A 23,653-nucleotide genomic window follows, 5' to 3' on the forward strand; every position below is an offset into this window, starting at 1 on the left:
CTGTGATTGTATTCATTCCTCCCAATGGCAGGCATAATGTCAGCGTGAAAATAATGTAAAAAGAATGTAGTGCTGGGGCTTGACCTCAGCACCTCTACATTTCTTGACGGAGCTACATACCCAGCTTCCATTTTACTTTTGAGACAGGGTCGAACTCAGTCTGTACCAACTCAGGGTTGAAACTTGCAGTCTCGGCTTTCCAGACAGCTCTAAAGTATGGCCTGTGCCTGCAGGCCTCATTCTAGTAGTAATATCTTTAAAACCTCAGTCTTTGTAACAGTTTATGTGTCTTTTTTAACTTTATTGGCTATAAACAGTATATAACTCATACTTGAAGTTTAATATTATATATAGACCTTTATAGCAGTCAGCATGATCAAGATAAACATTTTTATCACTCCCAAATGCTTTGTCTCTTTTTGTAAGCCATCCTTCACTAAATCCCTGTCCTTAGGCAGCCACTGTGCTTTCTTTTAGTGTTAATTAGTTTTATTCTCTGAAATGTTATATGGCTTAATATGTTACATTATTCTTTTGCCTATCATCTTATATTTGTTTCAGTGATTAAAGATATATCCATATTATGTATCTCATTATCTCTACTTTTTTGCTGAATAATACTCCATTGTTTCAGTGTGGCGTAGCTTGTTTCATGTTCTACCTGTTGGTTAAGTATTTAATTGTTTCAGTGTGGCACAGTTAGGGACATTTGTCTACATCTGTTTTGAGACAGTTATTTTCAGCTTCCTCAAGTCCGTACCCAGGAGAGGTAACTAGATCATATATTAAATGCTACATTTAACAGCATGATTTAAAACAAAATGAAACCGAGAGCCTGTTCTCTAGGGTGCCTGCACAGTCTCTCCATTCTTCGTTGTAGTCTTTCCCTTGGTCTAAGAGAAAAAGTAACTTGTTCCACCTCCTTTCCGCAGCACTGGATGGAGTCAGATTTTATTAGCCTTCTTCAGAAACTCTAACACCTATGTACATTGTGATTTTAAGATTTTAATTTTTTTAAAATTGTTTTAATTAAAAACAGTAATTTTTTTGCTGTAGGAATAATTAAAACCTTTTCATACTTTATAGCCATTTTGGATATTGTAAAATCTTCTCAGATCATGAACCTTTGAAGAAGATGTATTTATTATTTAGAAATAGCACAAAAATGTTTGTAAAACAAGATGTTACGCCATGTAGAGAGAGTCCAGCGTTGGTGGATGAGCAGGCTGCCTGCAGGTCTTCCTCCTTTGTACTCACTTTGTACTTTGGTTGCTTTGCCACTAAAGCGGTGGTCCTGACTCCTTACCTGCCTGTTCCCTGGGCTTCTGTCAGGGTACTTGGGATTGAAGTACACACATGGTGCCTAATTCTTAGTACCTGTAGATTTTTTTTCCCATCAGCTATTTAAAATGTGTGTTTCTGTCTCTCTGTGTCATTTCTCTAAGTGCTCACTAATATTTTGTTGTGAGAGGTCTTGCAATATATAACTTGGGACATTTTTGAACTCATGATCCTCTTGCCTGTCCATGTGCCACTACCCCTGCCTTAATTTTCCTCACAGGACTGTTACAGTATCACCCAAGCCCACTGCACAAACTGTTTTCATCTAAATTGGGGGTATTTCTTAAGATGAAAAGTATTATATAATCTCTTTATCAAAACAAATGTACTTAGTCATTTTTGTATTTGATTTTAAAATTTGTTCAAAACTGGTTTTCTTTTTGGTAAACTTGTTCTTCATATTCTCCTACCCCCTACCACCAACTGGTCCATTCATTTTGCTTTTTTAAATTTTAGATGGAGCTCTAACAATATCCTTGTTTTAATTTTGTTTTATGATTGATTGATTGATCAATTTTGGTGGTGGTTTACCACAGTCTATCGGAGAAGTGGCAGTGATCCAGCACATGATGACTTCCAGAGTCTAGACCAGCCTGTGCAGTGGAACTTGCTATGATGGTGCAGGTGCCTTATGTTGGTGCTGCCCAGATGGGAACGGCCACCCACATATGGTTCCCTAAGCGCTTAAAATGTGGCTAATGTAACATGGTGTCTTAGAGTTTTAACTTTATTTAGTTTGAACTCCGTTTAAGTAATTAAATAGATAAACAGCAGCTGCCAGATTGCCTAGCACAGGTCCTCACATTTCCAGCTTTGTACTTTGTTTTCCTATGTAGCCTCTATCTTTTTTTACCATGCCACATTGTTGGTCCTTAAACAGGCCATGTTTTTATATAAATCGCTTATATTCTTCATTTTGTTTTAAATCTCCCTTTATTATTTGTTGTTTTACCCAAAACCTATTCATCCCCAAGAGTCAATTCTGTGTCATTTTCCTTTTGGAAAGACGGAGCGTGCACCTGTGCTTTCAGAGCATCTGTCAATGTCTGTACGCACTCTCCACCTTCCATTGTGCTTGCCTTACTCATGTCAAATGTCTGTATGCACTCTCCACCTTCCGTTGCTCTTGCCTTAATAACGAGCGCCTCATTGTATCCTCAGAGTGATCAGACTGTCATAATAACAGCACCTGTCTTAGGTAAGTTTACTTAGCTTGGTGTGTCTTTAGTCAGGTTGTGTGGGCTTTATTTTGGTCTGAGTGTTTTTGGTTTGTGGGTTCTGTTGGTAGTATTATAGTTCTGGGGGTATTGGTATGTTTAGGTTGGTAACTTGTAGGTTTATTAAAGGAATTGCCCAGTGTCTGGTACTCTGTAAAACACTCAGCAACTGCAATCACTTTCATAAATATGTTAAATAAAGTTAAGTAAGCTACTGAATGAGAATGAAAGTGTAAGCTCAGGGTAGCTTGATGTTAGTGTGCACCATAAGCACACTGCTCCTGCTAAATAGAATATGGCAGCAACTTCTTTATTTCAGACACCGCCTTACCAGTCATTTTTGTATTTTTTTGGTCCAAACTGAATCCTAAATGTTCATAGCCATCTCTTACTTGCAGTGAATAGCTTGGTGTCTCTCGTTTCAGAAGCTCCTTCGCAGAGGCATTGATTGGGCCTGTTGCTTCTGTGTACCACATGCCGTCATTTGGATGCTTGTCTGTCTTCTTCGAGTTTATTGCCTTCCTCATCTTAACCTGAATATCACTGTGCCTTTTTTTAGTTTGATATGTGCCAGCAAAACAGTACAAAATGTTCTTTGCCTTTCCCTATTTCACAGGTAAAAGATTCATTTCTAAAGATATTGGCAACCTCAGAGTAGGACTTTCTTGAACTTGAGCCTGGTGACATGAATCATCAGGTAAAGATGCTTGGCACCAAGCCTAATAACCTAAATTCAATCAACTATACTCAGGATACAAACTTAAGGAGTTAGAGAAATTGCTCAGTGGCTAAGAGTACCAGCTGCTCTTCTAGAGGGCCAGGTTCAGTTCCCAGCACCCACATGGAGGCTCACAACATCCAGGCAAAATACTCATACACATAAATTTAACACACACACACACACACACACACACACACACACACACACACACACACACAGTTTTTAGAACACTTTGAACTTGAGTTCTTGGTAGATAGTACACAATCTAAGTTTCCAAACAGAGATGAGTGTTAAAAAGAACAAGACAATAGGATCTAAATAATGCTACTCAGAAAGATGTACTATTTAAAACTTGTGGATTGTCTATTGCTAGAATTATCAATTCAACGTTTTCAGACCACATTTGCTCTTGGAGTTGAAAGCACAGAAATAAGCCTTGGCTGTGCATCCTTTTAATCCCAGCATTCATGAGGCAGGGCCAGAAGGAACCACCACAAGCTCCAGTTCATCCTGATCTACAGAGTGAGACTTTGTCTTACCAAAAAACAAATAAATAAACAAACAAAAACAAAAAAAAATCCTCCTTTCTTTTAGTAAGCAAGGCTAGTTAGTTGTTTAACCTAAATGTCTTACAGTTTGAAGTCCCTTTCTTATGTGACAGCCGTCTACCTTTACAGCGTTCCGGCACAACTCTATCCTTCCTTTCTTTCAGTCTGCTCTTTTTCTGGGAGGCTATTACTGACCTTTTCCCCTAATATTAATGCTAGGCTTTTGAATCTACCTCTAATCTTTTCTTTTTTTTTTATTTAATGTATACGAGTACACTGTAGCTGTCTTCAGACACACCAGATCTCATTACAGATGGTTGTGAGCCACCATGTGGTTGCTGGGAATTGAACTCAGGACCTCTGGAAGAGCAGTTGGAGCTCTTAACCGCTGAGCCATCTCTCCAGCACCCTCTACCTCTAATCTTAACTTGCTTCTTGTTCTTTTTGTTCATAGTATTGTTATGCTGTATCTTCTGACAGAGTCTGACTTTGCTCCTAAACTCCATTCTCTCTGGAGAAACCCCTGACGTTTCTTCATGGATTGTACTTCCCTTTGTTGGTCTGTAGTACATTACATATGCCTGATACAGGTGCCCATACAGTTCTACTCACTGAGAAAACTGAATTACCAACTTGCTGAGTTTGTGAATGTAGTTCATTGGTAAAGAACATGCATGGCCTGTGCAAGTCACAAGTTCAGTCCTGAGCTTTATTTTATTTTTTACATAAGACTAGTTGCTTTATTATTTTATCTTTATATTTAAATGTCTGTGTGTAGGCACACATGTGTCACAGCATATCTGTGGCTCAGAAGACAGTTTCCACTGCCAGTCCTCTCAGACACATTCTCTTGTTCACCTTTGTGTATACCAGGATAGCTGGCCTGCATCAAGCTACTGAAACGTGTCTCTCCCTTATCTACGTGTAGGGTACTGGAGTTAAAAGATGCGCAGTACAACATCTGAGAGCCAAAGCTCAGTACCTCATGCTTGCATAGCAAATGCTTTTCCCATTGAGCCACCACCTCAGTCCAATTGTTTTGTTTGAAATAAAGTCTAATAGTGAGCATTTTCATATGTGTGTTCAATTTTTAATACTGATATTACCTTGAGTTAAATTCCAAGAGTAAGCCTGAACCAATATACACAAAACATCTTATAATTTTTATCAAATTAAACACTTAATGTACCTTTGACCGGAAATGAATCTCTGAAATACCAGACATTATTAATGCTAAGTCATTTTTATAGAAATGTGACTGAGTCAATTATAGATCTGGACATTGTTTTAGAAGTTTAAAAATTAGTTGGCACTTGGGTACTTTAGTTGTGAAATTAAGTTTCTTTTACTAGGTAGTCTCATTGTGGTGTACCAGTGTGGGCTTAACTGGATCTCAAGCCCCTCAGTATTATTCATTGGTCATTAGTCATTGGTTATTAAAAACTTTTACATTTTTTTACTTTCTCCATTGTTTTACAAGTGTTGTGATTTTCCTGGTGCTTTCTATCTTAAATTTTTTCAAGGATATTCTTCCTCCCTCCCTCCCTCCCTCCCTCCCTCCCTCCCTCCCTACTGCACCCCTCTTTCTCCCCTCTCTGACTCATTCACTACTATCCATATCTCCTAGTATAATCTGGTTCACTCTGGAAAGTAACGTAGATTCTTATAACAAACCTTAGGGCTGTGAGTCCACAAATAAGTGCACTTGGTATTCAGTGGGAGAAATGTCAGTTTAAAAATGGTTAAAGGTTTTTGTGAAATATATGCTTCTTACAGAAATGAAATGCATAGAAGAATATTAAGGAAAGTAAGGCAAGGTCCTCAGAGCCAGAGGTAGTGCTGGGAAAGTGACTTTCAAAGGAGTGTTTATTAACACAAACCTTTATATTGGATGATGCTAACTGCTTATATGTCCTGCCTTTTAAATTTTTTGTCAATTAAAATTTCTCCAAAATACTTTAACATTCATACTGTGCTATATGTTTGCCTTTCCTAGTTTTTCTTCTGTTAACTAACAGCTTTTATGTATAAATTAATAAATGACTGGTTATTTCCTCAGGATTAATATGTAGAAATTAAATTACTGGGTTAAAAGTACGAAACTAACTTTCTACATAAATATTACTAGCACAGTAGTCATATTTTCAATTGTTTTTAATATTTAGTATACATGAACTTTAATGTTGGTGGAAGACAGCCAGGTATACTGTTTCTTCTGGGGCAGTTTGTGCTTCCCTAGGGATGAAACTAACTCATGTGGATATGTCCAAGGACCCAGAATGAGAAAGATTATCACACTTGTGATTGTTTGCACAGCAGTTGCCAAAGAAAGCTCTTTCAATAATTGTTTAACTCGGGTATTAGTGTGTGTCAGGAGTCTGAGGATAATTTTTGATAGCATTCCGGGTAGACAAGTATAGCAGCTCCTTAAACAGCAAACAAATTAACATTACTGCTTTTCAGATTGCTCTGTTCTCTATTCACTAAAAACTATGTTCTGTATTCAATTTCCACAGTGCTAGCAAATGATGTGTTTAAATTAAAGGTACTAATGTGATCCAGTTCAGATAAAGTATTCTTGACAGTTTATTTTTTTTAAATGAGATTTTCTTGTTCGTGGATTTTTAAATTACTAGGTTTTGTTTTTGAAAATAAATACTATCCTAAAACTATGTTCATAATAGTATGTATTTGTCTGACTTCTGTATGCAAGTGTGTTTTCTTTCTGTGTAATAAAAACGCCTGGTATAGCTGCTTTGGGTAGGGCAAAGTAGAAGCATGGTGGTGCCTTTTATTGTTCCTTCAGTTTCACTGATTCTAATTATAGAAGCTTACATCACCATCGCTGATGATAACAGCTTTCCTCTCTCTCCTTGCTCTTTCTTTCTCAATCACTCCCTAAGGATATATCATATTTCATAGTACATATGGACTTCAAGTGGTTTTGACAGAGATTTTTGATAGCATGCAAGCAATCAGTGAACACACCATAGTATGCTAGAACAGTTTCCCAAAAAGAATAGAAAGAAAGCTTTGATACTTAGAGGTGATGAGTAGTAGTTAGGACTTGCTTCTTGAAGTCAGAAATTACTAAGGGGCAACAATAATTAGAGTTAACCATGTTTGATAGCTACAGATTCATTTCTCTGAAGCAAGGGAAAGATAAGGTGGTACACTATGTGGTTACTTTAGCTGGTACGTTGTCACTGCAGTGGTGTGCTCATTACTATAGCATTATCAGTTTATTTCAAAGGCAGAAATGACCAGCCATTTTATGTTTAAAATGACAGCTTTAGGTTTGCTATTCTCTTTTGGCATTTGGCATCCCTAAATTACCTGTACTGTTTCACTGTGCAGATGGGTGGTGAAATTATTAACTATTAGAACCTTATCTTTGGTTTTCTATGCAGCATAATTTCCAATATTCCAGTTTATAGTTGGCTTGTAAATTATATATTCAGATAACAAATCTTACTAACCAGATTGTTTATATATTTATAAAAACTGTTTTGTAATTATTGGAAACTTGGTCTTATCTCACAGGAGTCAAATGCCCCTTTTAAAACTAAAGATTTTGTTTGTATGGCTTAGCATACTGGTATTTCATATGCAGGAAGGTGTGTTCCTCAGTGCGTAGCCTGTAGTAATGATTCTAGACTATGAATCAGCACTCCCTCTATCACTGCACTGACTTCACTTGACAATGAGGTGAGATCATGATAAATTCTAAACGTGATGCCCATGAAAAATAATTGATTCATCTACTAATTCATTTTGACAAATTATTTAACAAATTACTGACCTAGTTTATATCAGTAATTAGTTAAAAGATTAGTTATTGAATGTGAAGAGACAATGGAAGGGAGTATCATCAGCTGGCTTTTAGGGTCTACATGCTGAGTATAGTTTGGCCTCTTGCTTTCTTCTGATAGTGTTACCCCAGGAGGTTTCCCATGATAGGTTCACCATACTGGTTTCTGGAATAGCAAATACTGTAAGATAATTGGTAGAACAAGATGATGTCATCTTTACTTATAAGCCTGCCAAACTGGGGAGCAGGGAGGAGAGAAAGAATTGTTTTGATCCTTTATTGGGGTTGATGTGTACTCCAGTAGGTCTGACATATGGCGTTAGTGGCTTGCATTTCACTCCCGGAGCAGCAGTTAAGAGATGACTTGTCTTTTTGCCCAGCTTGAGGTCTTTCTTTGTGTCAAAGGTATAAGCATGATTTATAGGAAGGAACAAGGAGCCACTGCAGATACTGGTTTTGGTTGGCTGTCATTTATTCTGCCAGTACATACATAAATACAATTATATACTGGCATTATAGTTAAAATAATTCTTGAGTCCTGTTACTAATTTTTGTTTAGTACTTTTCTTTAGGAAATGTATCTTTAGCAAAAAAATTATCTTTATCCATATTTTTATATTTTAAAATAAATGCTTTTCGTTTGTCTTTAAAGTTGCATTTTTGAAATCCCAACTTAGGGTATATTCATTAAATTGGAAACATAGTTCTTGAAAATCAATCTCTACAAGTAGTATATGGTTTATATTTAGTAAACTAGTACTTATTTGAATTTGTGATAACAAATTTTGTATTTCACTGTACGTTTTGTGGGAAAGGGCTGGGCTTTTGAATAAAGCAATTCACAGGGTTTTGAATAAAACAATTCATGGGCAATTCATGTAAAATAAAATTGTATATTATAAACATGGAATATGTTCAAAATAATAGCATTATTACATTAAATTCTAGTTGTATAAGGAGCAACATAATTCATATTAGGAGCATAGTGTCGCTTAGAAAGTAAGAGACTGCTGGAGTGACTCGAGGAAGTGTGTGTGTGTGTGTCTGTCTGTCTGTCTCTGTCTGTCTGCCTGCCTGCCTGCCTGCCTGCCTGCCTGCCTGCCTGTATATGTATGTCAACAAGATATATTTTCAGCAGGAAACAGAATCTTTCATTACAATATCTGTTTCTCAGGTAATAATCTCCTTCTGTGTTGCACATTCCCTGTCTTCAAAAGTAAATAGAGGAAAATAGTTCTATTACTTTACTGCTAACTGCTCGTCTCACAATTCTGCTGCCTGGAGGTATACCTGACTGTACTTTAACCATTGGGGGGCAATGGTAGGAGATGAAGTGCTAGGTGGGAGGATAAGCAGAAGGATAAAGGAAAGGATGCCTTGTAGCAGAAGCATAATGGAAAGGGTTGGTGCTTTTCTTACTGGAGAGGGTGTGGCAATTTTTTTTCTCTTTTAAGTTTTAAAGAAAAAATATGACAGCTTCCTTTTATTCCATGTTTTTAATCAGAGACAGGTTTAATTGTTTCCTTTTCTGGTTCATTTTGTGTTTGACTGGCTCTCTTTCTAGGAATTGCACATTGGGCTGCAGGGAAGTACCCAGATTGTATAGATTATTCTTCCTCAAAGGAATTAGTATACATTGTGTCTGCGTGGATTTTTTCCCCCTTGCAAAAGAAGGATTTTTTTGTTTACATAAAAATCTTGGATTTGTTTAAAAGTATTTACATATAAATCTTAGCACCCGTTTTTATTTTTAATGCTAACTCAATGTGGGCTTGAAGATTTAACCTTCAGAACATTCATTCAATAAATAGCAAGTTGTATGCAGAAACCCATAAATTTGTGGTATTAGCATTACTTTGATGTGACATCTCTGAACCAGAATGCCCATGTACTTAGAATTCAGTAGTATCTTACTACAGCAAATTATTTTCCCCTGAGAGAACAATTCTGTGTTAAGTTTAAATAATATTAGAAAAGAGGCTTCTCAAATACAATGGAATATCAATGTACAGAATTTTTAAAACTATAGAACAGACAGGGACATTAGCCAGGGTTTTTTTTCTTATAGAATTTAGCTTGCCAGCACATCTCACAAAAGGTCGTGTTTGTGTGTGTGTGTGTGTGTGTGTGTGTGTGTGTGTGTGTGTGTGTGTGTGTGTGTGTTTAGTAATTGCTCTTGGGCTACATCTGCAGATACAGTAGCCAATTGATCTAATGCAGTTTGTGAAGGCTTTCTGCACAGGTGATGTCATCCTTTTAGCTCTATTCTCCTCCCACTCTCTTTCCTCCTTATTAGATATTTCATCTTACTGCAGGGCATAGAATCAATAGGAGCTTCTCCTTGGGGAGCTGCTGTGAAGCAGGCAAGGGCAGTAGGAATTAAGACACTGACAGACTCTTGCGTTCACAAAAGATGTAGTGGTTTCTTTGCTGCATCGTATATATATGTGATCTAGAAAGGGCAGACTTAGATCATCAGTGCTTTCTTACTAATGCCTGGAATCAGAAGCTGTATTGTAGAGCTGTGAAACTGCTTGGGAGAAGAGAAGGTTGCTTTGAATTCTGGATATTCTCAGACATTATACAGGACAAACCTGTTAGAGCATTTGTCTCCTGCCTCCATTTGCTCTGTGGTTGGGATGATGTGCATGCATGGTGGGTTTTTTTGTTTCGTCTTTTGTTTTGGTTTGGGTTGTTTTTTAACCTCTAGCATTTAAGGATATTTAAAGAAGAGACTGTAGTCTTCAGGATTCAGCATTTGCTTTGCCTCCGATGCAGAAGTCTCTGCAGTGTTTGCTCTTCAGCATGAAATAAGTTGATGGAAAAATAGCTATATTACAGAGGAAGGTTTCATGGATTCCAGGAACACAGATTTCATGCATGTTGCCTGCTTGCTTTGACTGATCCGGTACTAGTCTGTTTGCTGCCAATGTGTATGTCTGTGTCAGGTGCCTGAGGATGCATGTAACTGTGCGCTGAGCCTGAAATCTAAACATCTTTATTTCATGTTACTTGCTTGTAAAGTGGCATTTAAGGATAATTTTTATACTTAGAACAATATTCTGCTTCTGAAAGCTTCTGATTTTTGTCTGTAAAGAGGGTTAGAGGGGCTACATTTATATAGCAACAATGATGTGTGGATTGTAAAAAGAAACTTAGCAGAATTTTGTCAACATACTCGTCAGTGTGGCTCTCTCTGGTTTAAAAGAGAAACTACCCCTCCAACCAAGGAAATATGGCTTTTCTTGTTCGATGTTATGCCAATTGTCTGCAGCCATGGGCCTCCAAAGTAAGTAATTACTATTTTTATATACTTTAATCATTAAATTTAAATTGCACTTGAATTCTAAATTAGTTCTATTTGCTAATTTCTAAACTTTAAAAATAAGAGCTACAAAACAATATATAAATCCTTGTCTCATTGTCATTTAATTTAAATTACTTATGACCATACTTAACTTGAGGCATTCTGTTGTTTCTCACCTTAAAGAACTAGTATGTTTAGATATAGTGTTCTAATCATGAGCTTATATAACGTATCTTGCTAATGTGGTAATAACTGATAACTTAGAAATGAATTGTTCTATTTCGTAAAATTGAGTGCTCATTCCTAAAGAATAAGGCAAAAAAAAAAAGTGAATGTAAATTAATTATGTAAAAATATTCAGTGTTCCAAAGTATTTGTAAAATAGTAATTGGTAAAAAAAAAACAAAAACCACTTGTCATTTTAAAGCAAACACTGACAAAATCTTGAGTGGTTGAAAATAGTCTATAGCAATGTAGTTTTATTGTTGATAATAGCTTTTTACAATGTTTGAAGCTATCTTTTCTGTTTTAGAAAATGCTTAGATGGTCGATTTTAAATATTTCAAGATTTCTTTGTGATACTTAGGCACACTGGAGACTTCACAGGAAGGTCTTTGTTTCAGAGGTTCGCTGTTGATGGTGACTAAGGAGAAAGTAGTTGTTAGCACTGTGTTGTACTGTTTATTCAGCCTAGCTCATCGCATCTTCCCTGAATGCTCTTGTAGGAGGGATATTTAAATCATTTGGCAACAGTGGCTGTGACATAAAGAGGTGGAAAGGAGCCTAGCTATGCAATTTGTGTTTTTATCTTCACATACAAAGAATGTGGCTGCTTCAGTGCAGACGCCACCTGTGGGCTCCCAGCACTGCTGACAGTAATAGTCACACTACTAGAATTGAAAACTGCATGTGGAAGGGAATTGGATAAGACCAGATAAAACTGAACAAAATTAAGAATGGGGTGTAGGAGTTGTTTTTAAAGAAAAGACACACACAAAGTAACAGAAAAATATGAGAATTCTGTGATGAGTGCTTTCCTGTGTAAATTATTTATAAGTATACATGTCTCCTTCCTGTCTTCCCTCATCTTTTACATTATTATTAAGATTTAACTCTTTATTTAAATCCATTATACTAGATACTAATTTTAATACTCTCTATATTGGATTTTCAAGTTTGTTTTACTCTTTTAACTTTCATTTAATGATTCTTTTTATTATTTAGTTGTATATAAAATAAGCTCCCAGTCCTTTCTCTATGGCCCTTGAAGTTTAATACACGATCTTCTGTCCATATGAGAAGTTTGCACTGAGGGTCATGTTTTTACTTAGTTGTATGTTTAGTTAGTTTATATATCCATGAAAATTCGCCAAGCATCAAAATGTTTTGTTTTCCTTTCTTAGTACTCTTGAGGACTCTTTCAAGCCACAGAGCCTTGTTTGTCTTTATTTGTAAGAAGAAGGGGGGAGGGTGTTACATTTTTGGCATAGGCTCTTACTACAAAACCCTGCCAAGTCTTGAGCTAGCTTTGTAGAGATCTGCCTGTCTCTGCCTCCCAAGAATTGGGATTCAAGGTGTGTACTGCTAGTAGAGATTGTTTTTGACAAAATTGCAGCTCCTCTCACTTTTGTCCACCTGTTATGTCCTTAAACATTCATTCAGTTTGATGTTTCTAACTCACTAATTTATTGTTTCTTTGTAACCAATGCTAGACATGTTTTAACATTTTTAATTAATTATTTATTTATTTTATGTAATATGAGTACACTGTAGTTGTCTTCAGACACAAACAGATCCCATTGCAGACAGTTGTGAGCCACCATGTGGTTGCTGGGAATTGAACTCAGGACCTCTGGAAGATGGGTCAGTGCTCTTAACCGCGGAGCCATCTCTCCAGCCCATGTTTTAAATTTTTAAATGTACCCATTTATGTTACATGTTTCTTAAGCCTCATAAGTGAAGCTCACAGTTATTTGTTTTAGTAATGGTTTTTATTTTATAGTCGTGATTATTCTTCTCCCTGTATAATAGATTCCTGTCTTCGGATCGTTGGTTTCCAGGGAGCTTCACACAAGAGACTGTTAGCTGGGTGCTCCTTTCACTGTTGGACAAGACAGTTTGATTGAGGTGTCATCTCACTGTGTTGAAGAAGCCATTGGGCTTTGGCTTCTTTATTCTTCTTTGTGCAGTTCACAGCCATGAGCCAATGAAAACAATTAATAAATAGCTAGCTTTGTCATATCTGACCAGTCATACCTGGCCTTTACCTTACTTCACATCTCTAAATTTTACTTTTTAGAAAATGAGTAGAAATTGAGGCCACTGAGATACTTAGAACACATATTCCTTAGGGTCAGGTTTGTGTCTGGGGACTGCTCTTGAGATCTTAGAATCAATCTCTCGTCTCTGTCTCTGTCTCTCTGTCTCTGTCTCTCTGTCTCTGTCTCTGTCTCTCTCTCTCTCTCTCTCTCTCTCTCTCTCTCTCTCTCTCTCTCTCTCGCACTGTCAGCTGTTGGTTATGCGACTACTCTGTACTAAAGGGCCCTTGTAATTTTGGTGGCTTGGAGAATGCCTCCACCATCTTAAACCCCAAATTGGGCTCATCTCTTTGACTTTATTTTCATCTTAAATGTTTCTAGAGTAATTTTAAAAACCCAAAATCTCTATCACTTTCCCACTTAAAAATTTTCAGAGGTTCACTTTTAAGACAGGAGTTGTAAACACTAAGGAATGTCCTATCTGAGGTTTGGGCTATGATTCGTGGGAGAGAGGGCTGTACTGGTATGCACAATGCCTTGGGTCCTATCTCCAGCACTGCAGAAAGAAAAGGATCCTACTGTTCTTCTCTGTACCCTTGCCTGGGCTGGCTGGTCTTCTATGGATTCTGAATGCATCAGAAGCCTCTGGGATCAATGCCACTTAACAGAAATATAGTGTGAAAACTAGGTTAAATTAATCTTAATCATTATTAAATGAGAGTCTATCCAAAATATCATTTCACTGTGTAATAATAATTAGTAGTGAAGTATTTTACCTTTTGTGCTAAATGTTATAAATTTAATATCATTAATATCATTTTACCATTAGAGTATATCATGGCAGGCCTAAGCACATATGTAACTAGATTCACTATTTTGTGTATTACATTTCTAGGTCTTTGTTATCGTTATCTGATATGCTTATCAAAAATATTGATTATCCTAATGATGTACCTCAAACATCACTCTCAAAATTACATCTTGAGATTTAATAATTTCTTAATCTCCTGTACCCCAAGACTTGAATTTGGTCATGCCTAGCATTGGGTATACAGTAGAAATCCCTACTGGCAGGTCACTCTTGAAATAGGGCATAGAACTACCCTGTAATATTACTCTGGCTGTATTACCTATGTTTGTGCTGATTCAGATTGATATCCCTCCCCATCTGCTAAGCTGCAGGTATTCTTCACGGTTATGTCTTTGACTAATACTAGTTGCCCTATGAAAGTATTTCAAACATGGAATTGTTGACTATATCAGATTATTCCAAAGCAAACATAAATTTCTTACACTGGTAAGATGTCAATATCGTATTGGGGAAAATAAATTTGCAGAACCGTATGTAAAAATAGATTTCTGTATTGAGGAACTTCTTGTGCTATCAAGAGTTAAAGGACATAAAGAATATCACCATTTTCCAGTTTGTTCAACCATAGAATGAACCATTTTATTTAATTTTCAGTATTCATGAATTGTGTTTCCTAAAACAGTATAGAGCTTTGGAGAGTTGATGCTATGTGGAACACAGACTGGAGCTATCCCGTGGGGCCTCAGCACTGCTGACAGCAGTGGTGGCACTGCTGAAAACCGCATGTGGAAGGGAGTTGGGTGAGACTAGATAAAACTGAACTTTAGAGTTTCATTTGTTCAGAAATCACAAAATACTGAGCAGCAGTGTTAAGGCGCTGGTTGCAGTCATTCATTTATTCTACAGATATTTAATGAACAGACTGTGCAGGGCAGACATCACTACACCAGGCTTTTGTTTGATGGGTAAAGAAGAAATATTGTAAAATGCCAAGAACCAGAAATTCTACATGAATAGAAAAAATTCTAAATGAATATAGTAAAAATACAGAAATACTTTATTCCTTGTAAGCTTCTTACATAAGCTTTAATTATTTTGATGCTGTATTATCTTGTAGCACTTTCAACTCTTTTTTTCTTTTTTTTGGCTTGTATGTTAACATTTATTTATGGCTTGTATGTTAACATTTATTTGCAACACTACCATAAATATTGTGTGAATTAGTTATTCCCATAAGACATTATAATAAAAACCCATTTTGAAATCTGCTAATCTTGTTATCATTGTAAAAAAGCAGAATGTGGAGGACTTAGGATTAGATCACTCCTCAGTCAGTGTCTTAGTCACTGGTCTATTGCTGTGAAGAGACATCGTGACTAAGGTAACTATTATACAAGTTATCATTTAATTGAGGCCTTGTTTACAGTGTCAGAAGTTTGGTCCACGATCATCATGACAAGGGAGCATAGCAGCAGGCAGGCAGACCCTGGAGCAGTAGCTGAGAGCTTCGTCCTGATCCATAGACAAGAGAAAGAGAGACTCTGGGCTTGGCCTAGGCTTTTGAAACTTCTAAGTTCATCCCTAGTATCACATTACTCCAACAAAACCAAGCCTCCTACTCCTTCTAATTCTTTCAAATAATGCCATTCCCTGTGACTAAGCACTCAGATATATGAGCTTGTGAGGGCCATTATCAGACCACCAGTCAGTAAAGTGTTTGCTCAGCAAACAAGAGGACACAAGTTCAATCCTAAGAACCCACATAAAAATCAAAACTCTAGAATGTGTATCCTTATGTTAGCAATCCTTACTAAAGATTAAAGAATATGTCCCACATTGCATGTATATGTGTACAAAACATGTTTACATATGTTACACATTCAGTTTTAGCATAAAAGGTTTTCAAATTATTTACAGAAGAAATAAAGAATCAAGTATGGCAGATCTTGTAATACTGACACTCAAGAGACTCAAACAGAATTTGGATGCCAGCTTGTGCGGCCTACAAAGATTCTGCTTTTATGAAACAAATATTTTCTCCATAAGGAATAAGTTCATCTATATATTTCAAATTAGCTAAAATTCATTTTGAGTCACCAGTCCTAGACTTTCTTTTTTTTAGAAAACAACAATATTGCTTTTCTACTTCTAAATCTTTCCCTATAAACCAAGATGTTTATATCCTAGGGTGCGCACGCACGCGCGCGCGCGCACACACACACACACACACACACACACACACGTAATTCTTATATTTTAAACATTTGTGGCACCTTTTATATTCATCCTGAAGCTTGCTTTTTAGTTAAAAAATTTGAGAGATACATTGAGGTTTAAATGTACAAATCTACCTCAGACCTTTAAATTCTGAATAATACAGTTGGACCTTAGCATCTGTGAGCACTGTCCACATGTATTCAACCAACCATGGAGCAAAAATACATTAAACAAATGGCACTGAATTTGTTTTCCCCCTAGCTTTCATTTCTAAACAACTTTGCATGCCATTAACAGCACTATGTTGTGTTAGGTCTTGTAAAAGAGGTTAGAAGGATAGCTTAATGATCAAGTGCACTTACGCTCTTGCAGAGGATGCAAGTCGGTTCCCAGCACCCACATTGTGTCTCACATAACATTCATAGCTCTAATTCCAGAGGACCTGAGACTCTGTTCTGTTACATATAGTACACATAACATGCATGCTGGCAAAACAGACACGCATGTGAAATGTTTAAAAATACATAGGAAATGTGAATGAGTTATATGCAGACTCAACCATTTCCCCCCATTTTGGAGGAGACTAGAGCATTTGTCAATTCTAGTGTTTGCAGGGTTGGTCCAGGAATCAGTCCACCATGGGTACTGAGAAGCAAGTCCATTCCAAAATAGGCAGATAATGATTACTCTCATTCTGGTTGTTAATCTCCTCCTCCTCATGCTCTAGCTTGTCCTGTCTTTACCTGTGTCTAGCTTGTTCTCTCTCTGCAACCTGTCTATAACTGTCCCAGCAAAACTGCCTATTCCTTCCCCCTCTTTCTTTTCTGTGATGCTCTCAAGTAGCCTCTTTTTCCTGTTGAGAGTTGGGCATAGCTTATCTGTCAGATCTTTCTCTGATTTGTCACTCTGTCTGCCACTCAATTAGACCTCACTTTTAAACTTCCTTCTACAAACTAACTTTACTTTTATTTTTTGGATTAAATATGTGTACTAAGGGCATGTCTGTAGTCTAGCCAGAGGAATTAATATAGGTGTATGCCAAGTGCCAAGTCACACCACAACTAGAAACAGGTATTTTCAGTAAATAGCATAATCTCGGGGTTCACAGTGGGATCAGGAGCTACAACATTGGGGTTCCTTCCATACACCAAGCAAGAAATCACTCCATACTGTGGATCCTTTGGGCGTCTCCTGACTAACACTATCCACCTGCAGATAGCACAGATTGCAGGCTGAAGTTCAGGTCCCAGGACTGTGTCATGCCTTGTAAGCCCCAGATTATTTTACCCTTTTCTCTGCCCAATCAACTATAAATCAGGGTTCTCAGATCCCACTGTTAGAGTTTACTTGCTTTGCCTCAGTAGCTCACAGAACTCAAAGACATAGTTTCTTTTTTAGTTAAGGATATTACAAAGGCCACAGCTTGAGAGATGCCTAGGCCAAGGAACCTGGAACTTCTCTGACTTCCCCTGACAGCCTCCTGGGTCTTCACTGTGATCAGTTCTTAGAAACTTTTTAAAATCACATGCTTTTTGGGTTTTGGCTTGGTTTTTTACTAGCTAGTTCTCTATCTAGCTGTGAGTTGTTCTGGAACTCACTTTGTAACCAGGCTGGCCTCAAACTCAGAGATCCACCTGCCTCTGCCTCCTAAGTGCTGGGATTAAAGGCGTGAATGGGCCACTGCAGCTGACACTGCTTGGGTTTTTATAGAGACAGCATTTCATGGGCCTGATTAAAGTTGGGACCACTACATAAAAATAAAATTGTGCAGAAAAAGTCAGATCTACTTCTCAAAGACTGGAAAGGGAGACCTAGCAAAGGTCTTTCAAGATTTTTAAGCATTCTGTCCTCAAGAATAGGGAGCAGAATTCCTTGTGGGAGTCTTACTATCTAGTATCAGACAGGGTATCAGAGAAATTATAGCCAGCTTCAAGGTAAAAAGATAAGGGAAGATTAATTTTGTAACCTGCCTTGTGGAAGGGAAAATCCTGGTTTCTATGGCCTGCCTCTAGGAGGGAAGTATAAACCAAGAAACACGGGTATGAGTATTTCATAGGCTTTCGATAAATACTTTGCTTCTTAGCTTTTTTTTTTTTTTTTTTTTTTTTTTTTTTTTTTTTTTTTTTTTTTTTTTTTTTTTTTTTTTTTTTTTTTTTTTTTTTTTTTTTTTTTTTTTTTTTTTTTTTTTTTTTTTTTTTTTTTTTTTTTTTTTTTTTTTTTTTTTTTTTTTTTTTTTTTTTTTTTTTTTTTTTTTTTTTTTTTTTTTTTTTTTTTTTTTTTTTTTTTTTTTTTTTTTTTTTTTTTTTTTTTTTTTTTTTTTTTTTTTTTTTTTTTTTTTTTTTTTTTTTTTTTTTTTTTTTTTTTTTTTTTTTTTTTTTTTTTTTTTTTTTTTTTTTTTTTTTTTTTTTTTTTTTTTTTTTTTTTTTTTTTTTTTTTTTTTTTTTTTTTTTTTTTTTTTTTTTTTTTTTTTTTTTTTTTTTTTTTTTTTTTTTTTTTTTTTTTTTTTTTTTTTTTTTTTTTTTTTTTTTTTTTTTTTTTTTTTTTTTTTTTTTTTTTTTTTTTTTTTTTTTTTTTTTTTTTTTTTTTTTTTTTTTTTTTTTTTTTTTTTTTTTTTTTTTTTTTTTTTTTTTTTTTTTTTTTTTTTTTTTTTTTTTTTTTTTTTTTTTTTTTTTTTTTTTTTTTTTTTTTTTTTTTTTTTTTTTTTTTTTTTTTTTTTTTTTTTTTTTTTTTTTTTTTTTTTTTTTTTTTTTTTTTTTTTTTTTTTTTTTTTTTTTTTTTTTTTTTTTTTTTTTTTTTTTTTTTTTTTTTTTTTTTTTTTTTTTTTTTTTTTTTTTTTTTTTTTTTTTTTTTTTTTTTTTTTTTTTTTTTTTTTTTTTTTTTTTTTTTTTTTTTTTTTTTTTTTTTTTTTTTTTTTTTTTTTTTTTTTTTTTTTTTTTTTTTTTTTTTTTTTTTTTTTTTTTTTTTTTTTTTTTTTTTTTTTTTTTTTTTTTTTTTTTTTTTTTTTTTTTTTTTTTTTTTTTTTTTTTTTTTTTTTTTTTTTTTTTTTTTTTTTTTTTTTTTTTTTTTTTTTTTTTTTTTTTTTTTTTTTTTTTTTTTTTTTTTTTTTTTTTTTTTTTTTTTTTTTTTTTTTTTTTTTTTTTTTTTTTTTTTTTTTTTTTTTTTTTTTTTTTTTTTTTTTTTTTTTTTTTTTTTTTTTTTTTTTTTTTTTTTTTTTTTTTTTTTTTTTTTTTTTTTTTTTTTTTTTTTTTTTTTTTTTTTTTTTTTTTTTTTTTTTTTTTTTTTTTTTTTTTTTTTTTTTTTTTTTTTTTTTTTTTTTTTTTTTTTCCTGGAGGAAAATAAGTGTTTTTTCTGGCCTCGGGCAAGATTAATAGTCAGTTCTAGCTGTATCTTCTGTCTTAACCTAAGTGACTCCATGTTTAGATAAATGGTAAAGCCAAACAACAAAGGAGTCCAGATATCTGAGCCTTTAGGCAGTTTCCCTCAAAAGGTTGTCTGTACCTGTGAGACCTTAAGTTTATTCAGTCAGCAACAGCCTTTATGCTTCTGTAATGTTTGTATTCAAGACATCTTGCTTCCTGAATGTAACTTTGGCAATAGTCTTTATAAGCACATGATCTTCAGCAGACCAGGTAAGTCCAGATGTAGAATATACTTGACAGAGTCTGACAGACAAGACATTCTGCAGAGCTTACTGGATTAGATGGTCATGAAGAAAAGGAATAAAAATTTTCTATTTTGATTCTTACAAAGTAAACAGAAACTTCAGCTTAATGTCATGAAACAGCTACTTCATTTGGTCTCATTCTCGGTTCAGAAAATCTATGTAAAGGCATATGAATGTATTTGCTATGGTTCACAAATGAACTTCCTAAGGAGCATGCGAGTGTTAACTGCAGTCGCTGTATCTTCATATCTAGTCTCTTAAAGAAGAGGTTCAGGAAATTTCTATATATAGTCTTCACATCGTCCCTGTGTCTTCATTTTTGTGTCATCACCTGTGTTCCTAGCATAAAATACAGCATCTTGGGATGCTAAAATCAAGTTGCCCGAAGCCATGTTCCACTGCTTATTTGAATATGAAACTACGCACACTGCTCAGTTGTGCTGCCTCAGTCCCTCATTAGTAGAGTAAGAAGAGTGAAAATCACTGCTTTCAGGGGCTGGTAGAGCTTAAAGATTTCTCAGTACACTGTATTACCAGGCTTAGTCTGCAGCTCTTTGACTTTGATTGGTTACATAACTGTCATAGGTGACACCTCCTTGATCTGTCTTCCTTTGTGTAGGAATCAGGTGTGGGTGTGTTATGTAGTGGATGTTTAGCGGGTACAGGAGGGTACCATTCGAGAACATGGAGGCCAGAGCCAAATATCCAATATACTCCTTTTTTCTGCCTTACTCTGTTGAAATAGGGTCTCTTGCTGACCCTCCCTGGCTGTTTTGGGTAGGCTAGCTGACAGCCAGTTAGCTCTAAGGACTGCCTCTCTCTGCCTCTCTTGATCTTTCTGTCTCCACCTCCTGTGAACTAGGGTGACAGGTGTGTGCCACCACACCCATCTAAACGATGACTTTAATCCCCATCCCTTCCTAATATGTAGCATTTATTTGGTCTTGTTTCTAATGTGATAGTATTGATTTATGGGTTGTAGAGACTTCATTTTATAGTTCCCCAATACGTGATCATTTATATTTTTGTTACGTATTTCTGCCTTTGCACATTACTGAATGTTCTCTGTATAATTTTAATTGTTTTTTAGCCTTGTATGATTCTTACAAATATTTGATGTCTATCTTAAAGAATGCATGTTCTATAATTTTTGGATTATGCTCTCTGTGTGCACACTGTAGGTGACATTTCTTAACTATGTTCACATCTTTATGTTTTTGTTAGTGAGAGATTTGCACTGACATTTCATAACATGAGTGTGGCTTCATCTCCCATTGTTATTTTCACTTTTAACTTTCTTTTATTGAAAAATAATTATGTTTGTGATGAGGTTTTGATATATACCCATACTGTGAAATGACCAGGGCTAGTTAGCCTGCTCATATAAAATATTTCTTCACGACTAGAACATTTAAAATCTAGTCTTAGTTTTTGGAACTCTATAATACATTTTTTACAATGATTGTTACTTGTGCTGTGTAATTTGTGACTAAAATTCATTCATTTCTTATAACTGAAACTTTCTACAGTCTCCCAGCTCCCAACCTCTAGTACCCACCATTTTATTCTTTGCTTCTGTGAATTTTAACATTTTGGTTCCCATAGAAGTTAGATCATACATTAGTCCTTCTATTTCTGGTTCATTTTTCCTTGCACATTTTGATGCTGTATTGTGTGTTGTTTTCTTTCAGCAATGTTTGTCTGAATTACTTAACCCATCAGCAGAAGTTCATGGTATAATTAGTCTGTAATTTCTGTAGTCTGAATTCGTAAGATAGTGGAACTTAAACTTGATCATTTTCTCTTTAAAATAAATATAGAATACATTGCGTGTATGCAACTCAGAAACTTATTTCAAATTTTAGGTTTACTTAATGGTCCTGAATCGCAAATTAAAGAGAAATTATATGGAGTGATAGTGAATGATCTTATCTCTTCCTTAGAACATTAACTGCTTTTAGCATATCGAATTATTTCTTGTCTTAACTTCCATAATATTGCTTATGAGATACCTGTTTTATTTCACAGTATGAGATACATCATATAGTCTGCATCCTTGATAAGATTAGTCATATATTAAAGATAAAGTGGTAGAGCCATTTGCTTTTTATTTTTAATTGCATTCTATTTATTTGCGTGTGCACTTGGACATGCTATGATGAGCATGTAAAGATGAAGGATAACTTGTAGGAATTGGTTCTCTCTATTCTGTGGGTCCCGAAGTCATTTTGGTTTATCATGCTTGTAGACAATCACCTTTACCCACTGAGCCATTTTGCCTTGTCTTTTCTATTCTTCTTGTAACTCTGCACTTACCAGAGGCATTCATTGTATAATTGTGATCACTAATGAATTTTCCAGCAACTAACTACATAATGCAACATTAAGAACAACGGTTGTAACATTTTAAAATCTTGTATAGTCATTTCGTTAACCTTGTCTTACTGCCCACAGGTGCTCACTTGTCATTGGAAACATTACTGTTAATTTTATTTAGACACACTACCAGTGTGTATGTATTTGTGTATTTACTATTCTTGACATGTAAAGCTATTTTTTGTTTTTAAAATTATATTATGTCAAGAACTCTGTAATAAGCAAAGTTTGGGATTCAGAATAACTCCAGTTCTTTTCTCCTTCAGCTTCCAGCAGATCTTACCAAGATGCACCTCACGGACAACCCTCATCCACAGGTCACTCATGTGTCTTCTAGTCAGTCTGGCTGTAGCATTGCCAGTGACTCTGGGAGCAGCAGTTTATCCGATATCTATCAGGTAATCATTAGGCTGGGTACTGTGCATATGGACTTTTTGATTCTGCAAAATACCCTCTGCTTATCCTCTACATCAAACTACCTTTCACAGGAGTCTCCTAAGACCCTCAGAAAACAGATAGTTACAGTAAGATTCATAACAGTAGCAAGGGTACAGTTATGAAGTAGCAATGAGAATTTTATGGTTGGGGTTCAACACAACATGAGGAACTGTAGTAAAGGGTCGCAGCATTAGGAAGGTTGAGAACCACTGCTCTAGAAGATCATGTATCTTTTAATTTAACTGAAACTCAAGTATAAGATTTTTAGCAAAGTATGCTTAATATGTTATCTCATTTGTCAGCCTGATTATTTCTTTTATCCAGTTGAATCCATATGATATAGAATGCTTGCCTTAGTTAAGGGAAAGGTTTGTAGAGTTTTGTTTTTGTGAAACAGAATGTTGCCCTGTAACGTAGGCTAACTTGAAATTTTCAGTCTCCTTACCTCAGCCTTCTGAGAGCTCATGCCTGGGTTTAAAGCAGGTTTCTGAAACAATGGCTTATACTTGTGAAAAGACTGCTTTTTCATTTTTTTAATTGTAGAAGTTGTCTATAAGTAAAATTTATGAAGAAAAGTAGGATTGCTTTTGCATTGCTAAACTTTGCAAGTTTTCTCCCATGTAACTTTAGTGAAATAGAAAGTTAAATAGGGAGTGTACTTACAGACTACTCTATCTTTAAAGCCGAACAGAAAATTCCAAACTAAGTAAGGTTTTTTTTTTTTCCTTCCCTCAGCAATTCTTATAATAAAAAGAGGGTTCTGGGAATCATAATAGACTGAGAGAATCTTTGCACATCCTACTAGATTGAATTCAAATTTGGCTTCAGCCAGTGCTGATTTGTTAGATCCTTATGGTAGCGTAGGATACCGTCCTTCTGTAGGATGTCTAGGGTAGTTTTCTAGATGTAAAGCCTTGTGACCTGAAGCCCAGGAGTGGTAGATA

The 23,653-nt window shown here is 35.1% G+C and overlaps 1 protein-coding gene across 7 annotated transcripts in view; it reads left to right on the top strand.

Annotated features, from left to right (window-relative positions):
- Rapgef6 (Rap guanine nucleotide exchange factor 6) overlaps positions 1-23,653 on the top strand; it is a 162,928-nt gene that overhangs the window by 53,359 nt on the left and 85,916 nt on the right. For 6 of the 7 annotated variants that reach the window (XM_032911944.1, XM_032911941.1, XM_032911940.1 and 3 more), the window contains exon 7: positions 22,538-22,669. In XM_032911944.1, the coding sequence (XP_032767835.1) occupies positions 22,538-22,669 (132 nt within the window). Of the gene's footprint in view, positions 1-9,787; positions 10,928-22,537; positions 22,670-23,653 lie in introns of those variants that run through there. The other variant, XM_032911947.1, reaches the window with a different exon arrangement.

The sequence above is a fragment of the Rattus rattus genome, chromosome 9 (genome assembly GCF_011064425.1).
Source record: "Rattus rattus isolate New Zealand chromosome 9, Rrattus_CSIRO_v1, whole genome shotgun sequence".
Classification (NCBI taxonomy): Eukaryota; Metazoa; Chordata; class Mammalia; order Rodentia; family Muridae; genus Rattus; species Rattus rattus.